At 38.7% G+C, this 22,342-nt stretch overlaps 1 protein-coding gene across 1 annotated transcript in view; it reads right to left on the minus strand.

Moving 5' to 3' along the window:
• Window positions 1–14,696, minus strand: part of BCAT1 (branched chain amino acid transaminase 1) — a 92,481-nt gene extending 77,785 nt beyond the window's left edge. Inside the window, exon 1 of the mRNA XM_090272926.1 lies at window positions 14,505–14,696. Within this exon, the coding sequence (XP_090129052.1) occupies window positions 14,505–14,510 (6 nt within the window). The 5' untranslated portion in view covers window positions 14,511–14,696. The remainder of the gene's footprint in view (window positions 1–14,504) is intronic.
• Window positions 14,697–22,342: the final 7,646 nt, after the last annotated feature.

The raw sequence follows: 22,342 nt of genomic DNA on the forward strand, positions 1-22,342 counted from the left end.
ATTCAACCCTTGTTTCTACTTATTGGTTCTGGTGGTGACAGGCAGCACAAACACCAGCTTTTCCACTTTCTGCCATACAACATCAAAATAACCAGAAAAGGAGCAAAGCATATGCACAGCACTTCCTATAGGCTTCTTACTGGCTCACTCTTAAATATAAATGGACTGTTGCAAAGTACAGCTTAGGGAATATAGTAATATTCTAATAATTATGTATGGTGTGAGGTAAGTACTTAAAACATCGGGGGGATAACTTTGTAAAGTATATGATTGTCTACCACTATGCTGTACACTTGAATCTAATACAAAATAATATTGAATGCACACTGTAATTGAAAAATTAAATAAATACATATACATATCAACACAAGTCACCAGATATTTGAAGAAAGCCCCCTATATGAAATGCACTCCGCCCCCAAAATAAACAGAAATAAAAATGAGGTATGGGGAAGGGACAATGCAAAGAACAGAAAAAAAAAAATTTTAATTATAACTACTTTCCTCAGAAATATAAGTGTTAATTATAATCAATTTGTTCATAAATATAGGGAAGATATTCCATCCGTAAAATAAGAACATGGCAATTTTAAAAAGAGACTTTTAAAAGCTCTTAGAAATATAAAGGCTAACATTTTAAATTAAAGGAAAGGTTGGAATATGACATAGATAAAATCTTCCCCCTGAGATAGGCTAGTAAGCCAATGATAGAGATCTGATCAGATCACTGGGGAGGAGTAGGGAGGGACTGTAGGAAAAGTTTGCCAGGGCAATGGTAAACAGTCTATGACAGGATTGGCTAAGAACCTGAATGCCTACAGAGGGCATGGAATTATGGGTAAGAAGATCTGAAATAAAGAAGGGCTCTCTGGCTCCTGGCTGGCTCCCTCTGGCTCTCAGGCTCTTCTTCCTCAAAGATGCCTGGATGATCATGTTGCAGCTGCATACGTTTCCCAACAGAGAGTATTTTAGATGGGAAGGAACTCCAGGTGCAGCCTAGATTGCACTGGTATGGCAGAGGGTGGCAGGTTTATTCTTTGGATGTTCCATGGGGAACAGGCTCTGAGGCAGAAGACTGCCATTCTTCCAAAATTGGGTAACTTTTGTATCTTATGTTGTTTTGGTTTGTAAACTAACCCTATAGAAATGAGATAACTAAAAACTAACAGGGGGGAAAAAAATGCTAGGAGAACCCAGGTGTTAAGAGTTTAGCCTTAATTGATAGACTTGAGTGACTAAAGCTGTAACTAAAGAGTTAAAGAGTTTAGCCTTAATTGATTGGCTTAAGTGACTAATTCTTATGGAAAGCTGTTATTCCAAAATTGTGAAGGATGGAGATATGAGGAGAGGTCCCAGAGCTGGATGTCAATAGAATATTCATCAGCTTTCCAGGTGGATCTTTTTGGGGTCATGGTCTCTACTGATTGGTCAGCATCAGCACAGGGGATCATTAGTCAATGCAGCTGGTCATGGCATTGGTGGCATTGCTTGTCCAGGTTTGTTGCTTTTCTGGGCCTGGAGCTGAAACACAACTGTTATCTCCAGGGAGGAAAGGTCAGGCAGTCTGTATGACCATTGATATGAAAGGTCAGGGGGTCCAAACCATATGATCAGTGATATGCTAGGGGAGGAAAAGTCACCCTGAGGGTGAGGTCTGTGTTTTCCCAGTTTTACCCATTGCTAGGCATCCAGGGCTTCCTGACGTGGTGACCTTCTGTATCTGCCCATTGTCCTTGCTCTCCTCATGTCTGTCTAACTGCTGACCACATACCCAGAAAATTGAATACGAGAGAAAATTTTATAAATTATAGGATCAATCAAGGAAGACTAGCATTAAGTTAATGAGAGTTTAAGGCAGAAAAAAAAAAAAAAAAACCAAAAACAAAGAATAAAAAACAGGCAAACAAAAGGGGAAGAAATTACCAAACATATATGACCAGAAAATTTCCTAGGGTGAATAATGACTTATGTTACCATCAAGTTTCCAAACACAAATGATAAAGTAAGATCCTAAATGTGTCAAGAAAGAACAGAAAACAGGTTACACGTAAAAACAACCAGAAATAAGAGTACTCTTGGGCTTCTCATTAGTGACATAGAGGAAACTAGAAAAAGCAATTCCTTTAAAATTCTGATGAAAAGTCATTTCCAACCTAGAAGGCTATTCACAGTCAAACACCAACCTAGTGTGATAGAACAAAAGTATTTCAGGCATGCAAGGAATCAAAATATTTACCTCTCATGCACTCTTTATTTAGCAACTACTGCAGGATACACTTCACACGAATGAGGAAGTAAACTAAGGAAGAGGAAGCCACGAGACACAGAAATCTGGAGATCTAACAAAGAGAGGATAATGGGAGGCAAGGATAAGTCTTAGAAAGACAATTGTGCAGCTGGCCCAGAGAAAAGCCAGAACAGATTGCAGCAAAAACAAGGAAGGTAGCAGAAAAGAAAAGTAGAGAAAAAAACAAAAAAGAAAGCAAAAAACAAGTGGACACATTTGACCTATGCAAAATGATATTGAGAGGCTACCAGGTATTTGGGAAGCATTCACAATAAGTACATAAGTAAGCAAATGCAAGAAAATAATGCAATAATTAACTAAGGAAAACAAAATGTTGTGTAAGAAAAAAAAGGAAACATTGTGTACCACTTGACTCAGCAGTAACTTTTAAAAATGTAGTTCCACCCTGCTCCAAGCTCTCCAGGGATATCACTCTGCCCTTGGAATGAAATCATGTGTCCCAATTCCTGTAATTCTTCCCCTTTACTCACTAAACCCTTGGAAGTCTCATTTGCCTCTTCCTATAAATTGGACACTATTACCCTGTGGGGTTTTGTGTGTGTGTGTGTGATTTTTTTGGGGGGTGGGGTGGGGCGGAGGGTGATACTCAGGTCTTGTTTACCTTCTCTGTGAAGCTTTCCCTGACCGGCCAGTGTGAATTAGTACTGGCTTCCCTCAACTCTGCCACTATAACATTTTATTTTATATCATTTTATTTTCATTTTAATATTTTATTTTCTTCTTGTTGCATCACCAATTGAAATACTTTGTTACTACCGTCATGTGTCACATAACGATGAGGATACATTCTGCAAAATGCACGGATAGGTGATTCCATTATTCTGCAAACATAACAGAGCACACTTATACAAAAGTAAAGGATATAACCTGCGACACACCTGATTTTCCTCTACCTGTCTGAGTTCTTGGCTTACATCCTGCAGTCCATCATGACTAAAAATAACCCACAGGACTTAGTGTAATTTAGAGTGATTCAAAAGTTTGGGATATGACCATAGGTATGGGTGGCATATGAGGGATGTAGCAAGTTAATCATGGAGATGAGAAATTAAAGGGAATGAGATGCCAGAAAGGGAACGGGACATGCATGCACCTTGAAATAACATGGGAAGACAGGACCTGGAATGGAAGAGATAATCAGAAGCCAAGTGCTAAAATCTTCAGTAATAGTGGGGGCAGAGTGACCAGGCTGCCTTTCAACAATAGTTACAAGGAAGAGAGGGGCAGTTCAGGCTGATGGGAGGAGTGGTAGAGAGGGGTTTTACAGGTAGAGTCTGATGTGGAGACAGCAGTGGGCAGGGTGAAGGAGACCAGCCTGGCTCCATCTCCGAGAGAGGAGAATGGAGAAAATGAGCAACCTCCACTCAACAGGATGGAAGGAAAATGACCTCACCTAAGGGCAGAAGGAGCAGGAAATATTTAAGGAGGGTGAAGTGGGCTATGCTTATGCTGAGTTGCCAAGAGTATTGTGGAAAAATTTGGGTAAGAGGGTCTAGTGAGGGTTGAGCCAAGAGAGAAAACGCAAAGAGCATCAAGAGAGAGCAGATATGATTAAGGCATTGTGAAAAATAATTAAAAAATAAAAAAATAATTGTGAAATGGTGAATTTAACTGGTTGCCAATGTTACAAGTTTCAAAATTTTATTCCTGGAGGATGATGGGTATTCAGGCCTCTCTGTATTTACCCATGGTCTGGAAGGAAGGCCAGGCATGCTCTTCCTCATGGTCTTCTATGGTAAGGGAGTGAAAGATTGAATCTAGGTCCAGAAGTGTGGGGTTGGCTGAAAGTAGACCATGTATGTGTCTAAAATACTCTTACTTTCTTGTTCATCTGTATTTCTTTCACTGTTCTGCTCAAACATCACCTCCACTGTAAAGCCTTTTCTGATTTCTCTAACTAACCTTTTTATGTTCCTTATGGAGAATTTTATTATAGCACCTGATATACTTTATCCGATTTTTATATATTTCTCTCCCTAAATAATTTCTCAAGAGTACGAAGAATGCTTGATGTTCATTTGATAGTCTTAGTAAGAGCTGCATAATTAAATGAACCTTGAACCAATCATTGTCTCCTGGTCAGTATTATTATATATAATAAATGTTAGATATGAAGAAGAGTTTGCATACTCTTCATATAATAGTTACTGTAAAGTTTGGTGTTCACATTATGTTTAAACTGCTTTTCTTTTTCTTTCTTTTTTTTTTAACTGCTTTTCAATAGGTCTCTTAAGTTAGTTACAATTATATACAGTCTAGAAATTCTGTCAAGATATACATCCTTGGTCTTAACTGTGCTAAATTACCCAGTATTTCAGATTTTCTTGATAATGGCTCTAGAGTCAAGTTAATCTCAATATTAGTGACATTAGGCATTTCTATTTCTTTTTTAATTCCAGCTTTTAATAGAATAAGCTCAATGTGTAAAAAATAAAAATACGTATTGTATAAATGTATACAGTAAAACAATTCATGGATCTTTTTCTGTTAGCTATAGAGAACTTAGTTGTTCTTTCCTCCATTAATTTTGTTTTTACCTCAATATTTTTTTTTAGGGGGGTGGAGAAGGAGATGGAGAGAAACATTGATGTGAGAGCAACATCAATTTATTGCCCAAGGGGGGACTGACCCTGCCACCTAGGCATGCACCTTGACTGGGAAATGAACCCGTGACCTTCCTCTTTGGAGAGGATGCCCAACCAACTGAGCCACTCTGGCCAGGCCTACCTCATTCCTTTTTACACCTGATAAGTAAGCACATGACTTTCAATCTTTTGTTACTGTAAACAACTCTGTAATACTTTTGATCAACATCATTTCACACATGTATAAGTATATATAAGGCACTTCTAATTAAGTATTAGCAATAACGTTAAGCCATTAAATCTATCTCAAACTATATAGTTAAGTTCATGTGGTTGCAAATGACACCTCATTTCCAGCATCCAAGTACTGACCTTTAACATCAAATGGTAGACTGATGGGCCACTGTAAACAATGTTCTAAGAACATTGGTCAAGAGGAGCCAAGGTATCTGGCTTACCAGCAGACACAACGTTAATGTAAGAGGAATGCATGAAATTATTAAAGGAGCATAAACCTAATAAACATCCTATATCTACATATTTACTGAATTACATTATTAATAGAATATTTGCTTCAATGTTACTTAAAAAAACCAATTTGATAAATAAGTAATGAAAACATGATAATTACAAAAAAGAGAGAGGTAGCACAGACTGATGATATGAATAGTGGAGAGAGCTTTCACAGGAGGAAGTATGTGATATATGTAATAATATATGATATTTTAAAAAATAAACAAAGACTAGTGGAAAACTATTAGCATAGCCAAGCATAAATTGTTGATGATTTCTATAACCAAAAAAAAAGAAAGAAAGAAAGAAAGGAAAGTAAATTAATAATCAAAAAATTTTTAAATAGTAAGCATCCTAGGTAGAATTTTCCACAGGAAATTTGGAAAGTATTGGTTCTTAACGGATAGAATTCAAAGGCAGAAAAATAAACTCAAAAGAACAATCCTTCTTTCGCAGAAATAAATGCCTAAAATGACCTAATAGATTTTTTCTTTCCAAATTTCAGTATTCAATGAACACTGCCTCTAAATGCCTCTTTTGTTGGATTTGTTTGTCAGTGTATGCATTAATTAATTTGCTAAAAATGGCATTGTTTGAAACAAAAGAAAACCATGTTAAACAGTATTTGAATTGGCTAACGTTCTCAGACACATGACTTTGTTCTCTATTTTAAGTTAGTTCCTTGGGATGTCACATGGGCCATTTCCCTTTACATAATTGCCTAAATCTGAAAATAATAATGATTTAGCAGATTGGCATTATTGGATTTGTTTCTTATGATTTTCGTAGTGTTCAATTCATATTCCTAGGTTACATCTTTTTTATAAACTTTTCCACAAATATTTACAATGTATGCTTACAGTCTATATACAGTTTCATTACTGATATTTTGTAAAAATCAATGAGAAATAGCAGCTCTTTAAGAAGAGTGTAGCAATAGGCATCATAACATGTAAATATTTGCTGTTTATAAACCTCTATCTTTGGGGAGTCAATTTGACTCTAAACAAATCTAGATATGGAAAAATGTATCTGCTGTACTAAAACAAATATAAAACAATCAACTAGCTTCCCAGACAAGAAAAAGCTGAAGGAGTCATCACCACCAAACCAATATTACAAGAAATATTAAAGGAACTTCTTTAAGAAAAAGAAGGAAGTCAAAAATATGAGTAAGAAAATCTCATGAAGAAAAAAGTTCTCACTGATAAAGGCAGACACATAAAAAAAGCAGTGGGTCAACCAACACTAAAGCTAGTACAAAGGTTAAAAGGCAAAAGTAGGAAGATTATGTATAATTATACTAGCAAATTAAAAGATACACACGAAGTAAAAAAAAAATGATGAAAACATAAATGAGGAGAGGATGAGTAAAAATAGTAGTTGTTTTAAAATGTGTTTTAAGTTAACCAACCATCAACTTAAAATAGACTGTTAAAACATAACTTAGTATATACGAAGCACATGGTAACAATGAATCAAAAATTTACAAGAGATATACAAGAAATAAGGAGAAAGAAATCAAACACACTACAAAACGTCATCAACATACAAGCGGAGAGAGCATGAGAATAAGAAAGAAACAGAGAAGAGCTACAAAAAAGTCAGGAAACAATTGATAAAATGGCAATAACTATGACTACATACCTGTCAATAATTGCTTTAGACATAAATGGATTAAATGCTCCAATCAAAAGATGAATGGATAAAGAAGCCCTGCATATATATAATACCACGGAATATTACTCGGCCATAAGAATTAAATCTTAGTATCTGCAACAACATGGATGGACCTAGAGGGTATTGTGCTGAGTGAAATAAATCAGACAGAGATAAACACCGTATGACTTCACTGACATGTGGAATCTAAAAAACAAAATAAATGAACAAATGAAACAGAAACTTATAGATACAGCAAACAAACTGATGGTTGCCAGAAGGGAGGGGGCTTGGGGGAGGTGACATGAAAAAGTGAAGAGGTTAAGAAGTACAGATTGATAATCACGTAATAGTCACAGGAATGTAAAATACAATATAGGAAATATAGTCAATAATATTGCAATAACTATATATAGTGCCAGATGTGTGCAAGAAATATCAGTTATACAAATGTCTAAGCACTATGTTGTACACCTGAAACTAATATAACATTTAGTGTCAACTATAATTGATAAATAAAAACTTAAAGGAAAAAATAATGTTGCTCAATTAATATTGTAAAGCACCATTGAAGGTGCAAGGTTCATGCCAGAGGAGAGGAAAGGTAAGTGCAGAGAGATAGCAAGATATGATCAATATCTTATGTTTTTACTTCAAAAGTTTACACTACTCTTACCTTCCCACCTCCCACCCATATTCATTCCACCATACAATACAGTTGCTGTTCTAAAAAAAAAATGCCTGGGGAATGAGCGAACTTCATGGTGAGTGGCATGATGGAGGGTATAGATGGAGAGAAGGTCTAAATGGGGAAGAAGGAGTTAGAAATGACTGTATGGAAATGTGAGAACAGCAAACCCTCCATTATGACTACAGAGGAATGCATGTACACAGAACAACTGTGGGAGAATAGATTAGAAAAATACCTCAAGTACTAAGCTAAATTCAGTGTATACTAGGGAAAGTCATAAAGGTATTTTGAATGAGATAATTAAGTGATCAAATTAGTACCTTAGGAAAATAATGACAGCATGAATCAGTACGCTAGCAAGGGGAATGAGAGGACTTATAGACATAGAGAAAATAGAATCCACAGGATATAATATCTAATTGAATGTGGGGGTGAGAGAGTAAGAAAGAAGTACAAGATGGTTAGACTTGGGTCAAATATCCACCCTTGCTACAATCAGCTGCGGCCAAGGTGGGGTGGTAACCTTTTAGGAACAAAGCCACATAGTCCTGTCTCTTTGACAGGAATGACAGACAGGTAGGAATGTTATCTAAGAAATGGGAAGGCTAGCCACCCCAAGCTACAAAACTTTACTAAGAAATTGTGTATTCACTCTACCTGTTTAACAAAACAATCAGGCACATACTTCAAAACAAAATTAAAATTTAAAAAAATTACTGTGCAGATTCTGTAAAGCAGTTCCTAATCTGTGACTGTTGGAGGGAATCTGAATATGCCACTTTGGCATAAGAATTATTTTGAGCTGAAGGCATTTATGACCTAACAGACGCAGAAGGAAGCCTTCATGGAGCTTCCTTCCCTGACTAAAAGCAGAAACCTCAGAAATGAGGGCTGTGATAAATCTCTCCCAGGGAAGTTTTATGGCCATGAGGAAGGCAGAAAGTCAGCCAGGAGCTGGACCTTCACAAGCAAGCCTTACCGCATTCATTTTCCTATATATTTACCTTCCCACAGTTTGCCATCATGGAAGCCTAAAATCTTTACCTATGTCTTGTCACTTCTCCACAAATGTATTAGTCTTTGTTGAGATGCTACGTAAACCCAAGTTCTAATACCTGTTTGCATTCATCACTGAATTTCTCCAATGTATATGTACACTGCCTGTCAATACAGTCTTGTTTTTCTCTTGTTAATCTGTCTTTTTCCAGTCTAGTTTGCAAGGCCCCAGGAAATGAACCTAGGAGGATAAAAAAAAAGGTTTTTCTTTCCTCAGACTATCAAAACATAAAAAAGAAAGTGGTGACTCATATTCTGATTAAAAACAAAAAACAAAACAAAAACTATTGGTTCCCTTTCTGTTTGAACTAAAAGCAGATGATTCTTTGAGCTTGTCAGTATTCAAAGGGCAGTGTGGATCTCTTGCTTATATATTTTTATATCTCAGCTAATTGCAAAGGCAAGAGACAACAGATCTTTGCTGCTCTAAATAACTAGATTATTTCAGTATTTTCTACCAGTCTTCATGGATTCTATTGTGCTGATTTTAATAACACATAATTTATTATAGATACAAAGTTTTGTGCCTATGTATGTGTGTAAATTTTGCTGTAGAGATTGTCCTATTTTTCATAAGATTTACAAAGTGATGTCAGATCCAAGAGAGGCTAGAGCCACCAGTGAAGAGGAAAGCAGACTGGACTAGGAGTCAAAATACCTACGGTCTCATTATGCTTTGCTATTTCTGATCTTAAGTAATTCTAGTAAGTTTTTTGATCTTCATTTTCCTCACCTGTAAAATGGTCTTAATAATAGTTGCAATGCTTTCCTCATACAAATGTTTTGAGGTTTCAATTCCATGTTATATAATTTACATGGCATTTAAAAATATAAAGAATCATTATCTTAGTTAAGCAAAGAAGTCTTTCCTCAAGCCTGGATGTGTTCTCCTATAAACACCAGCATTAAGTTACCTTGCAAGTGTACAGAACATTCCCCAATGCTGAAAACCATGGAATCCCTAAGTAATGCATTATGCTTCCCTAAGAAGACTTTCTAACTCTATCTTTTATCTTCAAAGTTCAGAGAAACATTTATTGTGATTCCAGATTCCTGAACCAACATCTAGGAAGTGCTAAAATCAAAACAATTTAACTTTGAATCTGAATCTGCAAGAGTAAATGAAATATACATGATAAAAATTTACCATAAAATGTACATGGCAAAATCACCCTTTAATGTGGTGGTGGAATTCTAACAACTGCTAAGTGATCATCCTGTGCAAATCCACCCTTGGCCTCATGCCCAAATTGTGATGAGATCTTTGTTGGTCATGCTAGAGACATCAGTGGAATGTTTGGCCTGGAACATCCCAGCAGGTGTTCTTTCTGTCTAGGTTTATAAGGAGTCAGACATAATCTGAACTCTAATTCCATCCCAAGCTCCTTAAAGCTTCCTAAGGCGAATAACCAGCTAGTGTCAAAAGAGTGAAAAATATTTCTCAAACTGAGGGATAGACTGTAAATACAATTGATCAAATATCCAGATCTACATATCCAAATAAAGAACTAATAAATTGGTTCCTGTTTTAGATGAAATATAGGACTATTATTAATGGAACTGATTTTACAAGTACTTCACAATTTTTTTTTCACAAAGAAACATGTGTCTTACCACATGGCCTCTCCGGATTATTGCTTGCTATAATGTTATTTTCCCTATTATTTTTAAAACTTGTCTTCTTTTATTTCCTTCCTTCTTGACTTTGTCTATATTTTTGGAGCATGATTATTTTCTTGAGATTTTCTTTCTCTCATTAACCACTGAACACAAGAAAATTTTTTTTGCAAAATAGCTTTTCCCACCAAAAGGCATGACCCATATGACAATAGAAAAATGTTTATGTGATATGCTATGCTGTGTTAATAAGGTGATATAATTTCTAAGTTATTCTAAGGATGTAAGTACTCAATGTCTAGAGGCAATATTATCAGCTTGTCACTTTGAGGGAATTAATTGGAACGATAGGTGCAACTGGTACTTGAACCCTGTTGTTACAGAAAAGACCAATTTTGCTTTATTTTGCATTCACCATGGACATTATGAATCAAACACATCTTATGATGAAAATATGTGCACATATTTGCCAAGCTATGTGTATGAATCAGAGCATCCCAAATCCTTAATTTTGAAACATTTCAAAAATTTGAGTTTCACTGCACATTTGTATCTCAGTTGACTTATATAGAATCCAATTTCAGAGGCCTGAGTTGAGGGCACCAAACGCATTACCAAATGCACTACAGAAGGTCAGGAAAGCCCATCTGTAGGAATGTTTACAATAAGTCATATTAAATATTTAGCACATTTGGACAGCTGTTAAAGAATAAAGTTACAACACAAAGACTGCTCATATTTACAACTGTCAAGTGAGCAGACCAGTCACACTTGCCTCCTGTGCTCAAAAAGAATGATAGTATCACAGAAAGCAGAGGATGCCTGGGATGGAAAGTCCCAGATTATCACTCTGATATGGTAACCAAATGCCCTTGGGCATAAGGCTGAATATTCCAGTAGGTTTTTGCAGGATGGTATCTGTTATTAGAGAAACTGGTTGCCAAGCCTAAAGCGAGAAATAGAGGAAGCTCTTCCCTTTTCCAACTTCCTACACCCATTAAGAAGAGGCCATTCAAAGACACACAACCTAAAATTGCAAAAGATATAGCCAATCCAAACACTCAAGATGCCCAGTTTAGAAACATGCCTTCATTTATGCACAGAAATAATTAACTAATAGGCCCCGACCTCGCTGGTCTACATCTTGATATTAGAAATAAAGAACTGAAGGAGAGAGCACATGCCACCCCAAAAATGTCTCTGAGTGGCCGCAGACTCAGGAGAATCTCTAAAAACAGAGAAGCTGCCTTTCTCTAATGGAAATTTACATTTAAAAGAGAAATCTTCATTTGTAAGTGTATCTCCCTCTCTGTGCAGGAAGAGAAAGATAACTAAATCTTTAGAAGGCCCTTATTTAAATCTGAATGACAACTTTACCCTTGTTTACTCTGCTTTCCCTGATAAAGTCCCATAACTGTCCTTTCAACTGTGTTTTTTTTTTCACATTTCTTTGTTTGTTTTTATTTTTAGCTGAAGGTAGTATGTAAGGTGGTAGCTTGGGCCATTTCAGGGAGTTCCAGGGTTTTCCTGGGTCTCTCCCCTGTATACTGGAGGTATACATGGAGGTTGTTAAACTTTGTTTTTCTCTTGTTAATCTGTGTTTTATAACACGGGAATCTCCGCCAAGAACCTAGAGGGGTAGGAGGAAAATTCTTTTTCTTACCCTATAAAACTAAAAGTCTTGACCTGAATTAAAATTATGAAAACAATTGGTAGATACACAGGCAATGAAGGGAATCATAACTTGGTTTTAATTCTTAGCACAAACCTCTGTAATAATCAAGAGACTGTTTTCAACTTTCTTTCATAAGGTTTAAACCCATTTCAAGTAATTAGACCTTCTCAGCTTCAATGAGCTGACAGGCAAGAAAAATTCTTGCTTATAAATGGAAAATTTTCCTAACTCTTCTTTCTATGTGTAGTTCTATAGTCAAATGAAATTGTTCGTTATGGAAACTCACTAAATGAAATATTGACCAAAATTAAATTTTTGTCCTTTTCTCTTGCCTTTTTCTTTTTTCTCTCTACCACACATTCCACCAGTGCACTTCACTAGGCCGGCCTAACCACCTCTGCGTCTCTGAGCCTTGCACAGAGGCCACATCCTGTGTCTGGAATGGAAACCCCATCTCACTGCTAGGCCTCAAGTCTTGCCTCCTGAGAAAAAATAACAGCTCTCTGCCTTCTTTCACTTATCCTTGGCAATGGCTTCTCATATCTCTGTCCCTTTAGGGTATGTGTCTCTTTAAAATCTCCACCTTTAATTAATCTAGTAAAACATATGTACAGAACCTTTTATACACATGCTATTCAATATATGTACTATGTTTCTTCTTCAGTTGCCCATTCTGACTGTATCTTAAAATACAAGCTCCCAGGCAAGGCCATGTCTTGAGAATCTGATTGAGGACAGAGCTTATCGTGGTGCTATGGGTAAATAACATTTTTTTAAAACTAATAATTATGATAGCAATACTTATGTAAATGGTAAGTAGGAAGCTTTATGAATAATAAAAACATACTTAAAGAAACCTCACATCCTCCTTAGATCATGCTTAGAATAAAATCCTTTCTTTCCAGATCTTAGTAAAATTTAAAAAAACAGAAATGAGTCTACCTAAACATATCCTCCAGTTTCCTGTGTACCTTATAAAAGGAACAGGGGATTCTGAACTCATATGAAAGAGGCCATGAACTTACAAAAATGCTTTATCAACTAGAACTCTACATAAGAGAGAAAAGCTGGAAAACCAAGGCTGTTTATTCTCATAATTTTCTCCTTTCACTTCATAATGCTATATTCAATTGAAGTATATTTTTCAGCTGCAGTTAAACAGACATCATCAGCAAGCCAGAAATAGAATACCTAACTATAGAATAAAAAGGCTGCTAAATTTTTCACCATGGCACCTTTGCATGATCTCTTTTCAATGCAAGATAGTGTTTCCACTCAGTTCCTGCTTAGTCTTAGTGGGTATTTTTGTTGCTGAAAAAGGCACCATTTACTTATTATTGCTTGTAAGTGAGACTGTGGACAAGTGCAGTGGAGAACCCTACTTCACCTCTCTCTTTCAAAACCCTGAAGCATGGCTTTATTTCTCCTCAAAATTCGGATTGCATAGAGGAATCTCATACTCCCCAGACGTTAGCTGTCAAGATGAGCTGCCCATCCTTCACGTTCCTTTTAAAAAGCTGCTCTTCAGTTTCCTATGTGATTGCAGTTTTCCAATGTGTGAGACCCAGAAAACAGAAGACTGAGTGTTTACTCCTACACCTAACCCTTCAGAAGCAATAGGGAGCTAAGCTAATTAGCCTTGATTAGCATAAGAATGAACGCCATTATAATGGATGCTCACTCCTTTCAATAAAAGAATGCCCTCAGCCCCCCCCCCTTTTTTTTCTGTTTTGTTTTGCTACGAGTCTACATTCCTGTTTGTAATACTTGGTTCGCCCGGTTTTCTGTTTTCAGTAAAGTCTCTTTATGCAAAAAAAAAAAAAAAAAAAGAATGCCCTCGGGCTTATATGATTTGTAATTCCTAGAAGCTTTAATTTTTGAAAGGTACCAGATAGAGGAGAATCTTTTCGAAAGGTACCAGATAAGAGGAGACTCTTCTGCTTTTCCTGCCGATGAGACAGTTTTAGGTACCCCTGCCACTAACCTCACCTAGTTGAACACCTCCCTCTTTCACGAGGTACACCCAGCAGAAAACCCCTGTTTACAGCCAGGGTCACCCCCTAGACCTCTTCCCCCACCTCCTGTGCATCTTAGAAATTGACAAAAGCTTCCTCTTCCTTTTCAAGCTTCATAACAGGCAGGGGAAGGAGCTGCCCGCAGCCTTTCATCTCCGTTCACAAATGCAGCTGTGAAAGATTCCGGGGCACATCCCATGAGCGGAGACTAAACAGAAGTCTGGAAAGAAGAAAAGGTCCTGTCCAGCGGTGACGGACAAAGAAGTTATTAACAAACGTGGTCCTTCATCCGGCCCCCTTCTGCCCACTGCGTCTTGGAGGATTCGCAGGCGTCATCCGTACACACAGTTTTTGGTAAAAGACAGTCAAAATCATGAGCAGTTACCTGCATGGTTCCCGCGGCGGTGCGGATGGCGGAACGGAGCGGAGGACAGACCCGATGAGTCCCAGGCCCCCTGCGCCTGGCTGCGGGCAGGTCTGAGGAAGTGGCTGGGGCAGTAGCTGCTACACGTGGCGGTGGGACTGCAGACTGGCCTTCTCGCGGGGAGATGCTGGCGCTCGGGCAGATTGCATCAGCAGGAAGAGCTGTGAGGGTGTGTTTCCCCCAGACTGCTCGCTCCCACTCCACCCCGCAACCCCATGAGGGTAGAGTCTCTTCCAGCATGAAAATTCAGATCCCAGCCCCGAGCCTCACCCACCCACTCCCCGCTCACTTCTGGGGCTTGCCATTTCCAGGGTAGATAGAACACGCTGGAGTTGCCAGTCCGGGTTCGTTGGCTAACACCAAGCACGACAATGTTTAGACGTTCCATTTCTGGCTTTACAACTTCCAGTTCACCTTGGTTCCTGCTACTGACGGCCATGCGCCCTTGCTTGTGTTGTGCAGCATCCTTACCTTCCTCGCACCGTTGGGTGCCTCAGCCACTAGGCATCCTTTCGGCTTTGGTCTAGTTGCATCATCAGCAACAATGCGTTGGGTACTCCTCCCTTTTTCCCCAGGAACCGAGTGCTCTTCAACCTGGAAGTCTCATCTTCCAGCACTTGCAACGTGGCTAGTGTGACTGAGGAACTGAATAGGATTTTATTTTATTTCACTTAAATTTAAATTTAAGTAGCCACAGGTAGGCAGTGCGTAGATAGTTATATATGAGTTCAAATTCTCACAAAACCGCTGATGTGGTTCCAGAAAATGGGTGGTGTACAGACTGATCAGCAGAAGTCTCCGCTTTGTGGGTGAATGTAGAGCAGGCAGGATGTTCGGTCAGACTGATTTGCCGTAACAAGTTTCTCAAGTTCAGGAAATAGAAAGATGGAATGATATACTTGTGATCATATTTAAACTCGTATTTACTTACAATATTACCTCTTGGGGAAACATTTTCTTAATAGGCAACATTTCAGGCCTTATGGACTACCAGAAGAGTGAGAAACCAATCCCACACCTGGAAAAGATAGATGCTTAGGGGTCTTGGACTGTGGATTCTGACAGAGAATAGATTACTACAGTGTTTATTCTGGAACAGAACAGGCTGCATCTAAAACGCTATGAAGAAAGTTTTCTAAGTTTGAACGTTAATCTCTTAGATCAGCGGTTCTCAACCTGTGGGTCGTGACCCCTTTGGGGGTCGAACGACCCTTTCACAGGGGTCGCCTAAGAGCATCAGAAAACACATATAATTACATATTGTTTTTGTGATTAATCACTATGCTTTATGTTCAATTTGTAACAATGAAAATACGTCCTGCATATCAAATATTTACATTACGATTCATAACAGTAGCAAAATTACAGTTATGAAGTAGCAACAAAAATAATTTTATGGTTGGGAATCACAACATGAGGAACTGTATTAAAGGGTCGTGGCATTAGGAAGGTTGAGAACCACTGTCTTAGATTATTCAAGGGTAGCTGAATTTCAACTTCCAAGTTTTCTAAATGGATTTTAACTAATGATTGGCATTCAAAGTCTACTATGGTTAAGTTCTCATATATTTCAAGTACGCATGTGCACACACACACATGGCTTTATTTTGAAAATATTAGAAATGGAAGAAAAGTAAAATTTTACTCTTCAGAACTTTCATTGTTAATAATATAGATATTACTTTTCAGGCTTTTCTTTTCTCTACATTTGAGATCATATATATTACATATAAATTTTGCTTTTATTACTTGAAACCTTCATTTTTTTAATTTAAAGATTATTTTTGTACTATTTCTATTTTATCAGTGTTGGATGCCCTCCTGTTGTCCGGTTGCATTTGAGAATGGAAGGAAGATCAAGCCCTCAAAACTCTGTGAGGCAGAAATGCCAGTGAGAGCTTTATTAAGTCAACAGAGTACTCTCTCAGCTTCGAATTGCTGTCCTGTGGGATTCAACACAGACATTCCACTTGCCTGGATTTTCTATTCTGAGACTCCTGTAAGGTAGGAAAATATGTAAGTGCTATCATTTTATTACTTCCTTTATTTATGCTCTGATTTATAGTCATTTTTTTAATAAGAGGATTTCACAGATGTAGGACTTGGGTAAAACAGCAAATCTTAAGAGGAAGAATAATAAAGGCTGTAATTTAAAAAACTGCAGTGTAGTTGGCATAATATTACATCCATGGCAATTCGTTTAGGCAGCCCTGCTCTCCAGCATGTGTTCCAGAATGGTCATCCAGCACTGCACAGAAAAGGCCAGGCTACCTCCTCTCCACTACCTCCACTGATCAGGACTTGTGAATTAGCATATTGGGTGTTAAATAGGGGCTTCTATTGGCAAAGCTTCTGTCTGTATGCTCATTAAGAGGGTAGATGTTAGAAACTGGTTCTCATTGGTGAAAATAATATTATATATTATTATATTATTATATATATGCAAAGTTAGTTAGGGACACTCTAAATCAGTTCATGGTTGTCGGTATGGTGGGCTGTCCCTTATGATCCCTGCCTTTGTGTAATCTCTTACCCCAAGGATGGACTAGATTGAGGGACTTGATAATAATGAATAGAATATGGCAGAAGTAGTGGGATAGCACTTCCAGAATTAGGTTTAAAAAGACTGTTGCTATTGTGTGTGTGTGAGGGAGAGAGAGATGTTCTCTCCTTTTCTCTCTCCTTCTCTCTCTCCTCCCCCCCCCCCTCTCAGATTACTCACCCAGAGGAAAGCCAGTGCCAAGCTGGGAGGACACCCTGCTGAGAGGCCCATGGGCAGGGGAACCAAGACCTGCCAATAACCATGTGAGTGACCTGCTGAGAGGCCCATGTGAGAGGGATGGAGGCCACCAAAAACCATGTGAATAATCTTGGAAGCAGTACCACCTAGCAAAACAGTCCCAGATTCCCAACCCACAGAAACTCTGAAATCAGAAATATCTGTTGATCTTGGCTTCTAAATCTCAGGGTGATTTGCATTCCAGCAATAGATAATTAATAAAAATGGACAAGACATAGAGAAGCTGAGAGAAACTACTTGGTGTCTGGTATATTTTTGGCAATAACAGAGCTAATACTCAGAGTACCTGTGATGTGCTGGGCAGTGTTCTATGTATGTTGCAACTAGCAATTCATTTAGTCCTCACTTGGATACTGTTTTTATGGCCACTTTACATGCAAGAAAATGTCATAGAGAGATTACATTAGTTGTCCTAGAGGCAGAGTTTAGAGGAAAACCTAGGCAATCTAGATCTAAAATGCATGCTCTCAACCTCTGTGCTGTATTACTGCTCCTTTTGAGGTTAATTATAGCGGGAAGAGTGAATTAAATTCTGTCAGGAGACCTTCCTTATAGGCAGCGGTGGAAGGGTGAATGAACAAAGAAGAAAAGCTGGAAATACTCACTGAAGGCTGTTTGAATTTATTAAGCATTAAGCATTAATATTATCTACCTGAAAAATATTACCCATCCTTCTGTCGTACTAACAGCAATGAGCAAACTATGAGGAAACCCATCTATTTTGGCAGAAGGGGCATTTTTCAATGGAGACAAAAAGCCCAAGTAGTAGATACAATGGGTATGGCCATCACTGGTTGTTTGGGATACTATCTGTTTTCTCAAATAAATTAACATTTCTATCCTGCCTGATTCACTCAAGAAATAAATTCATCAATACATTGACCCCTTTAGCCTTCCTCGAAGATAAGACAAAATATATTATTGTGCCTCATCACAAATAATGAAAGTCATAGGCTCTTTTGATTTTTCTTTCTTCCTTTTGACAGTGACCTCCACGCACCTGGGTCTGGCATTTAGACTGGTGTGAAAGGAGCAAGTACCTGGATGTCTCAGCAGAGCCACAGATGTACTTCATGCTGGCCCTGGCCCTGCAGAGACTGTCAAGAAATCCCAGGTGTCTGTACTGTGAACACTGTCTGACCTGATTGGTGAAAACAATAAATCCCAGCACCCTTTGGTTGTTGCTGATAAAAATGCTTTGAGTGTCAGGAAATTAACCCAGTATAGTTGTCCCAGAAGAGATTGCAGGCCATGGATAAGCACGTGTTGGACAAAGTTTTCATGAAGATACATGTACTGATATCTCCCTCTTATGACCTACAAGGTGCTGATATGTGTTACAGTGGTCAGGATTAGTCTGCCCCTGTAACAGTGTCACGCATGGCTGCTAATTTTCAGTAGAAGTTCTTCTCTGAGAAACTTCCGGTCTCCCATAACATGGCAAAGATCAGTCTGTTGATCTGGGTGTATAGAGAACGCCTAGGTTTTACAGAGTGTTTGATTTATTATTCAATGCCCTGTGCTAGTTACTTTGTGAGAATTTTATAGAGGAAAAGTCCTGCAGAATAAGTGATTCCATTTTGTATATCATAAAAACAAGAAGGTGCATGCAATGTTTATATAACACCACCATAATACTAATTCTGATCTGCCAGGGAGGAATAATAAAAACATGTTTGTCTTGCAAGGTATATAGGGCTCTCATTCGAAGTATTTATGATTACACATTTAGGAAGAATAAAATACCTCTTCCATTTAAAAAATACTGGTATGTGTTCTATTTGTTATGCTGGTGTGTAATATGAAAACATGAACCACTCAGGGCTGTTTTCTTTTTCCAAAAGTATATCCAAGGAAGATATATAAAGAGAGCACCTGAGTCAACTAGCTCAGTTGCTAGATGCCATAGGAGGCCTCCTCTTGAAGAAAGAACATAAGCTTTGAACTTGCATAGTGGCTGGAACACTCCCACAGCTGGTCACTGCCGTGGCCATACCCTGGATCTTGTCATTACCAATAGCTGCAGCCCCGTCACATCTCAAATTCTGGATTCCTCACTGACTGCCATCTTCTATTCCATCGCCAGTATTTTTGACTCTACCAGGATCTTCCATTCACTGATCCTATTACTGTTGCACTGTTTTTCATCCCAACACGTATGTCCTATGTTTTCTCCCTCGCTGGCTTAAATCCCATGTCCATCAGTAGAGTCACTGCTTTGCACACACTCTCAACTCTACTGACTCCTTTTCTTGTCTCCCATAGAACCTGACGGGGTACGTCACAACCTTAGTTAACTCTAGTTCTCCATCTACTCTGTGTCTGTACCCATGCAGCTCAAAACCATGTAGTCACGGTAGCCGGTCTCACATTGGGTCTACAAATCTTCATGCTCACTCTCGTTCTGTCTGGCAATGGTGCTGTGCTTTCCTTATCCAGTCTTTCTAGGTTACTTTATATTTTCTCCTCTCTCCTCAAACCCCCAGCACTATTTCCCTTTTGGCTGTGCTGGAATCATCGAAGCAATCAGAAGAAAAGATTCCCATCCGCCACCCCTAACAACATTATGCCCATACTCAGTACCTTCCCCTGTCCTGTGGGCGGGCTGTCTCTGTGGCTGGTGAAGCCTGAACCCTCACCTGGCCCTCGGCTTCCTCCTCTGACACATGTTTAGTGACAGGGCCCACCATTCCCATTACTATCTCCTGCAGCCTCAATTTTTCCTTTCAAATCAACTCATTTTCACAAACATGTAAACATGTTATTTCTTCCAACTAAAAGAAACCCAAAACTAAAACACTAAATGCACTTGACTCCATTTCTCTCTGCTTCTGTCCATTTCTCTCCTTCCTTTCACAGCTAATTTTTTTTTTTACAGCTTTATTAAGGTAATATACAACATCTACACAATTTGGTGAGTTTTGACATATGTATACACCAATGATATCATTACCATAATTCGTCGTCGTCGGCAGCCGTCCGTCTCGAGAGACGATGGTGTAGCTTCTTAAGAGTCTATCTGCACCGCCGAGAATGGCTGTGCAGTCCGACTCGGGAGTGACATGGTATCTGTCTCCTCCCGTGTTGAATCGACATCTTGTGATGACGCTGAAGCTACAGAGCCTGGGCAGGGTAATATGGAGGGTCTGCTGTTGCCCATGCAGCAGACCCCCCCTCTCTTCGCAGCTGAAGGGTCCAAGGGAAAGACGGAGTCGATACAGCTTGGGTTCAGGTGCGCCGCAGGAGTTGCCGGTGTTGACTACAACGTCAAACCGCCTTAGGGACTCCAGCTCCAGATTTTCTGTCGGGGTTTACTCCCTTAGCCTTTCCCCTGAGGAGGTATGCCGCAAGGCAGCGGAGGTTTGGAGTCAGAGTTTCCCTTCTCCTTAGCCTTTCCCTGAAGAGGTATGCCGCAAGGCAGCGGAGGTTTTTTGGAGTCAGAGTTTTCCTTCTCTGATTACCATAATTGAGGTAATAAATATATCCATTACCTCCAGAAGTTTCCTTATGTCTTTTTGCTTTTATGTGTGTGGGTGTATGGTGACAATACTTAACCTGAAATTGACCCTCTTAAACTTTTAAGTGCATACCACCGTTATATTAATAATAGGCACAATATTTTACAGCAACACAACAAACACTTAAAAAGCAGCGTGCGTTCTCACAGTCTATAACGTCTCCCCTCTCATTCAGTTTTGAACACATTATAATGAAATTGCTGTCCTCAAGATCACCAGTTACCTGTTCCCTTACTGCAATTCCAAGGTCAGTTTCTAGTCCTCATTTTATTTCACTATCAGCAGTTGATCATTTTGTATTCCTTGAAACTTGGTTTCTAGGACCCTTCCCTCATCTGATTTTCCACCTTCCTCCACTTTTGACTTCTCTGCTGGTCCTTTTCAGTCTCTTTTGCTGGTTTCTTGTCATCTCATCAACCCGCTGATAAATCTGACATGCCCTAGGGCTCAGGCCTTGGACTTCTCTTTCCTATCTACCTTTGCTCCCTGGGTGGTTTCAATAGGTGTCATGACCTTACATAGATACCCCCTTTATGCTGAGGACTCCCAGACTTATGTCTCCAAGCCAAACCTCTGCTGAATCCAGACAATATATCCAACTGCATATTTGACAACCTTCACTTGAATATTTAATAACATCTCAAACTCAGCCTTCTAAAATAGAACTCCTGATAGTCATCCCTTCCTCAGACAATCTCAACTAATGGCAATTACCTGCTTACAGTTGCTCAGGCCAAAATCTTGAAGTCATTTTTGATTCTTCCTTTATTTTCATAACCCACATATGGTCTGCCAGCATATTCTTTCTCATCTAACAGTATCTGTCTTTATTTATCATCTATCTATTATTGATCTATTTCCTATCATTCATCTACCTATAAATTATTGCCATCATTTCTTCTCCTGGATTATTGCTATAAACAACTAATCTCACTGTTTCTACTCTTGACTCCTTTCAGTTTACTCATTTATTCAGAGCTTATCTCTGCTCCCCTTAAAATCATCCAATGTCTCCCCATCTCACTCAGAGTAAACTCTTAAGATTCTACATAATTAATTCTTCTTCATTAATGCTCTCACTTTATTTCCTACTACTCTCCCCTGTTCTGTTCACTCCAGCCACACTAGTTTCCTTGCTGTTACCCAAATAAGTCAGGCAAATTGTACTTCAGGACCTTTGCTCTTGCTCTTTGGCCTTGATGCATTTTTACAGGTATTCTCTGGCTAGCTCTTCCCCTTCCTTCAGGTCTGTATTCAGAAGTACCTTCTGGTGATCCCTTCCTTGGCTAACCCATGTACAATGGCAGCTCTCCCTCCAAACTCATTTTTTACAGTCTCTTTATTTTTCTTTCTTAAGTACTTATGAGATTGTAGCAAACTCTTTTTTTGATCAGTTATGTTAATTTTGTGTGTCCTTTGGTAGGAAGTAAGCTCTATGAGAGCAGGAAGTTGATCCATTTTGTTCACAGTGCATCCCCAGC

This window comes from Furipterus horrens, unplaced genomic scaffold, assembly GCF_987537825.1.
Source record: "Furipterus horrens unplaced genomic scaffold, mFurHor1.1.pri manual_scaffold_4, whole genome shotgun sequence".
Taxonomy (NCBI): domain Eukaryota; kingdom Metazoa; phylum Chordata; class Mammalia; order Chiroptera; family Furipteridae; genus Furipterus; species Furipterus horrens.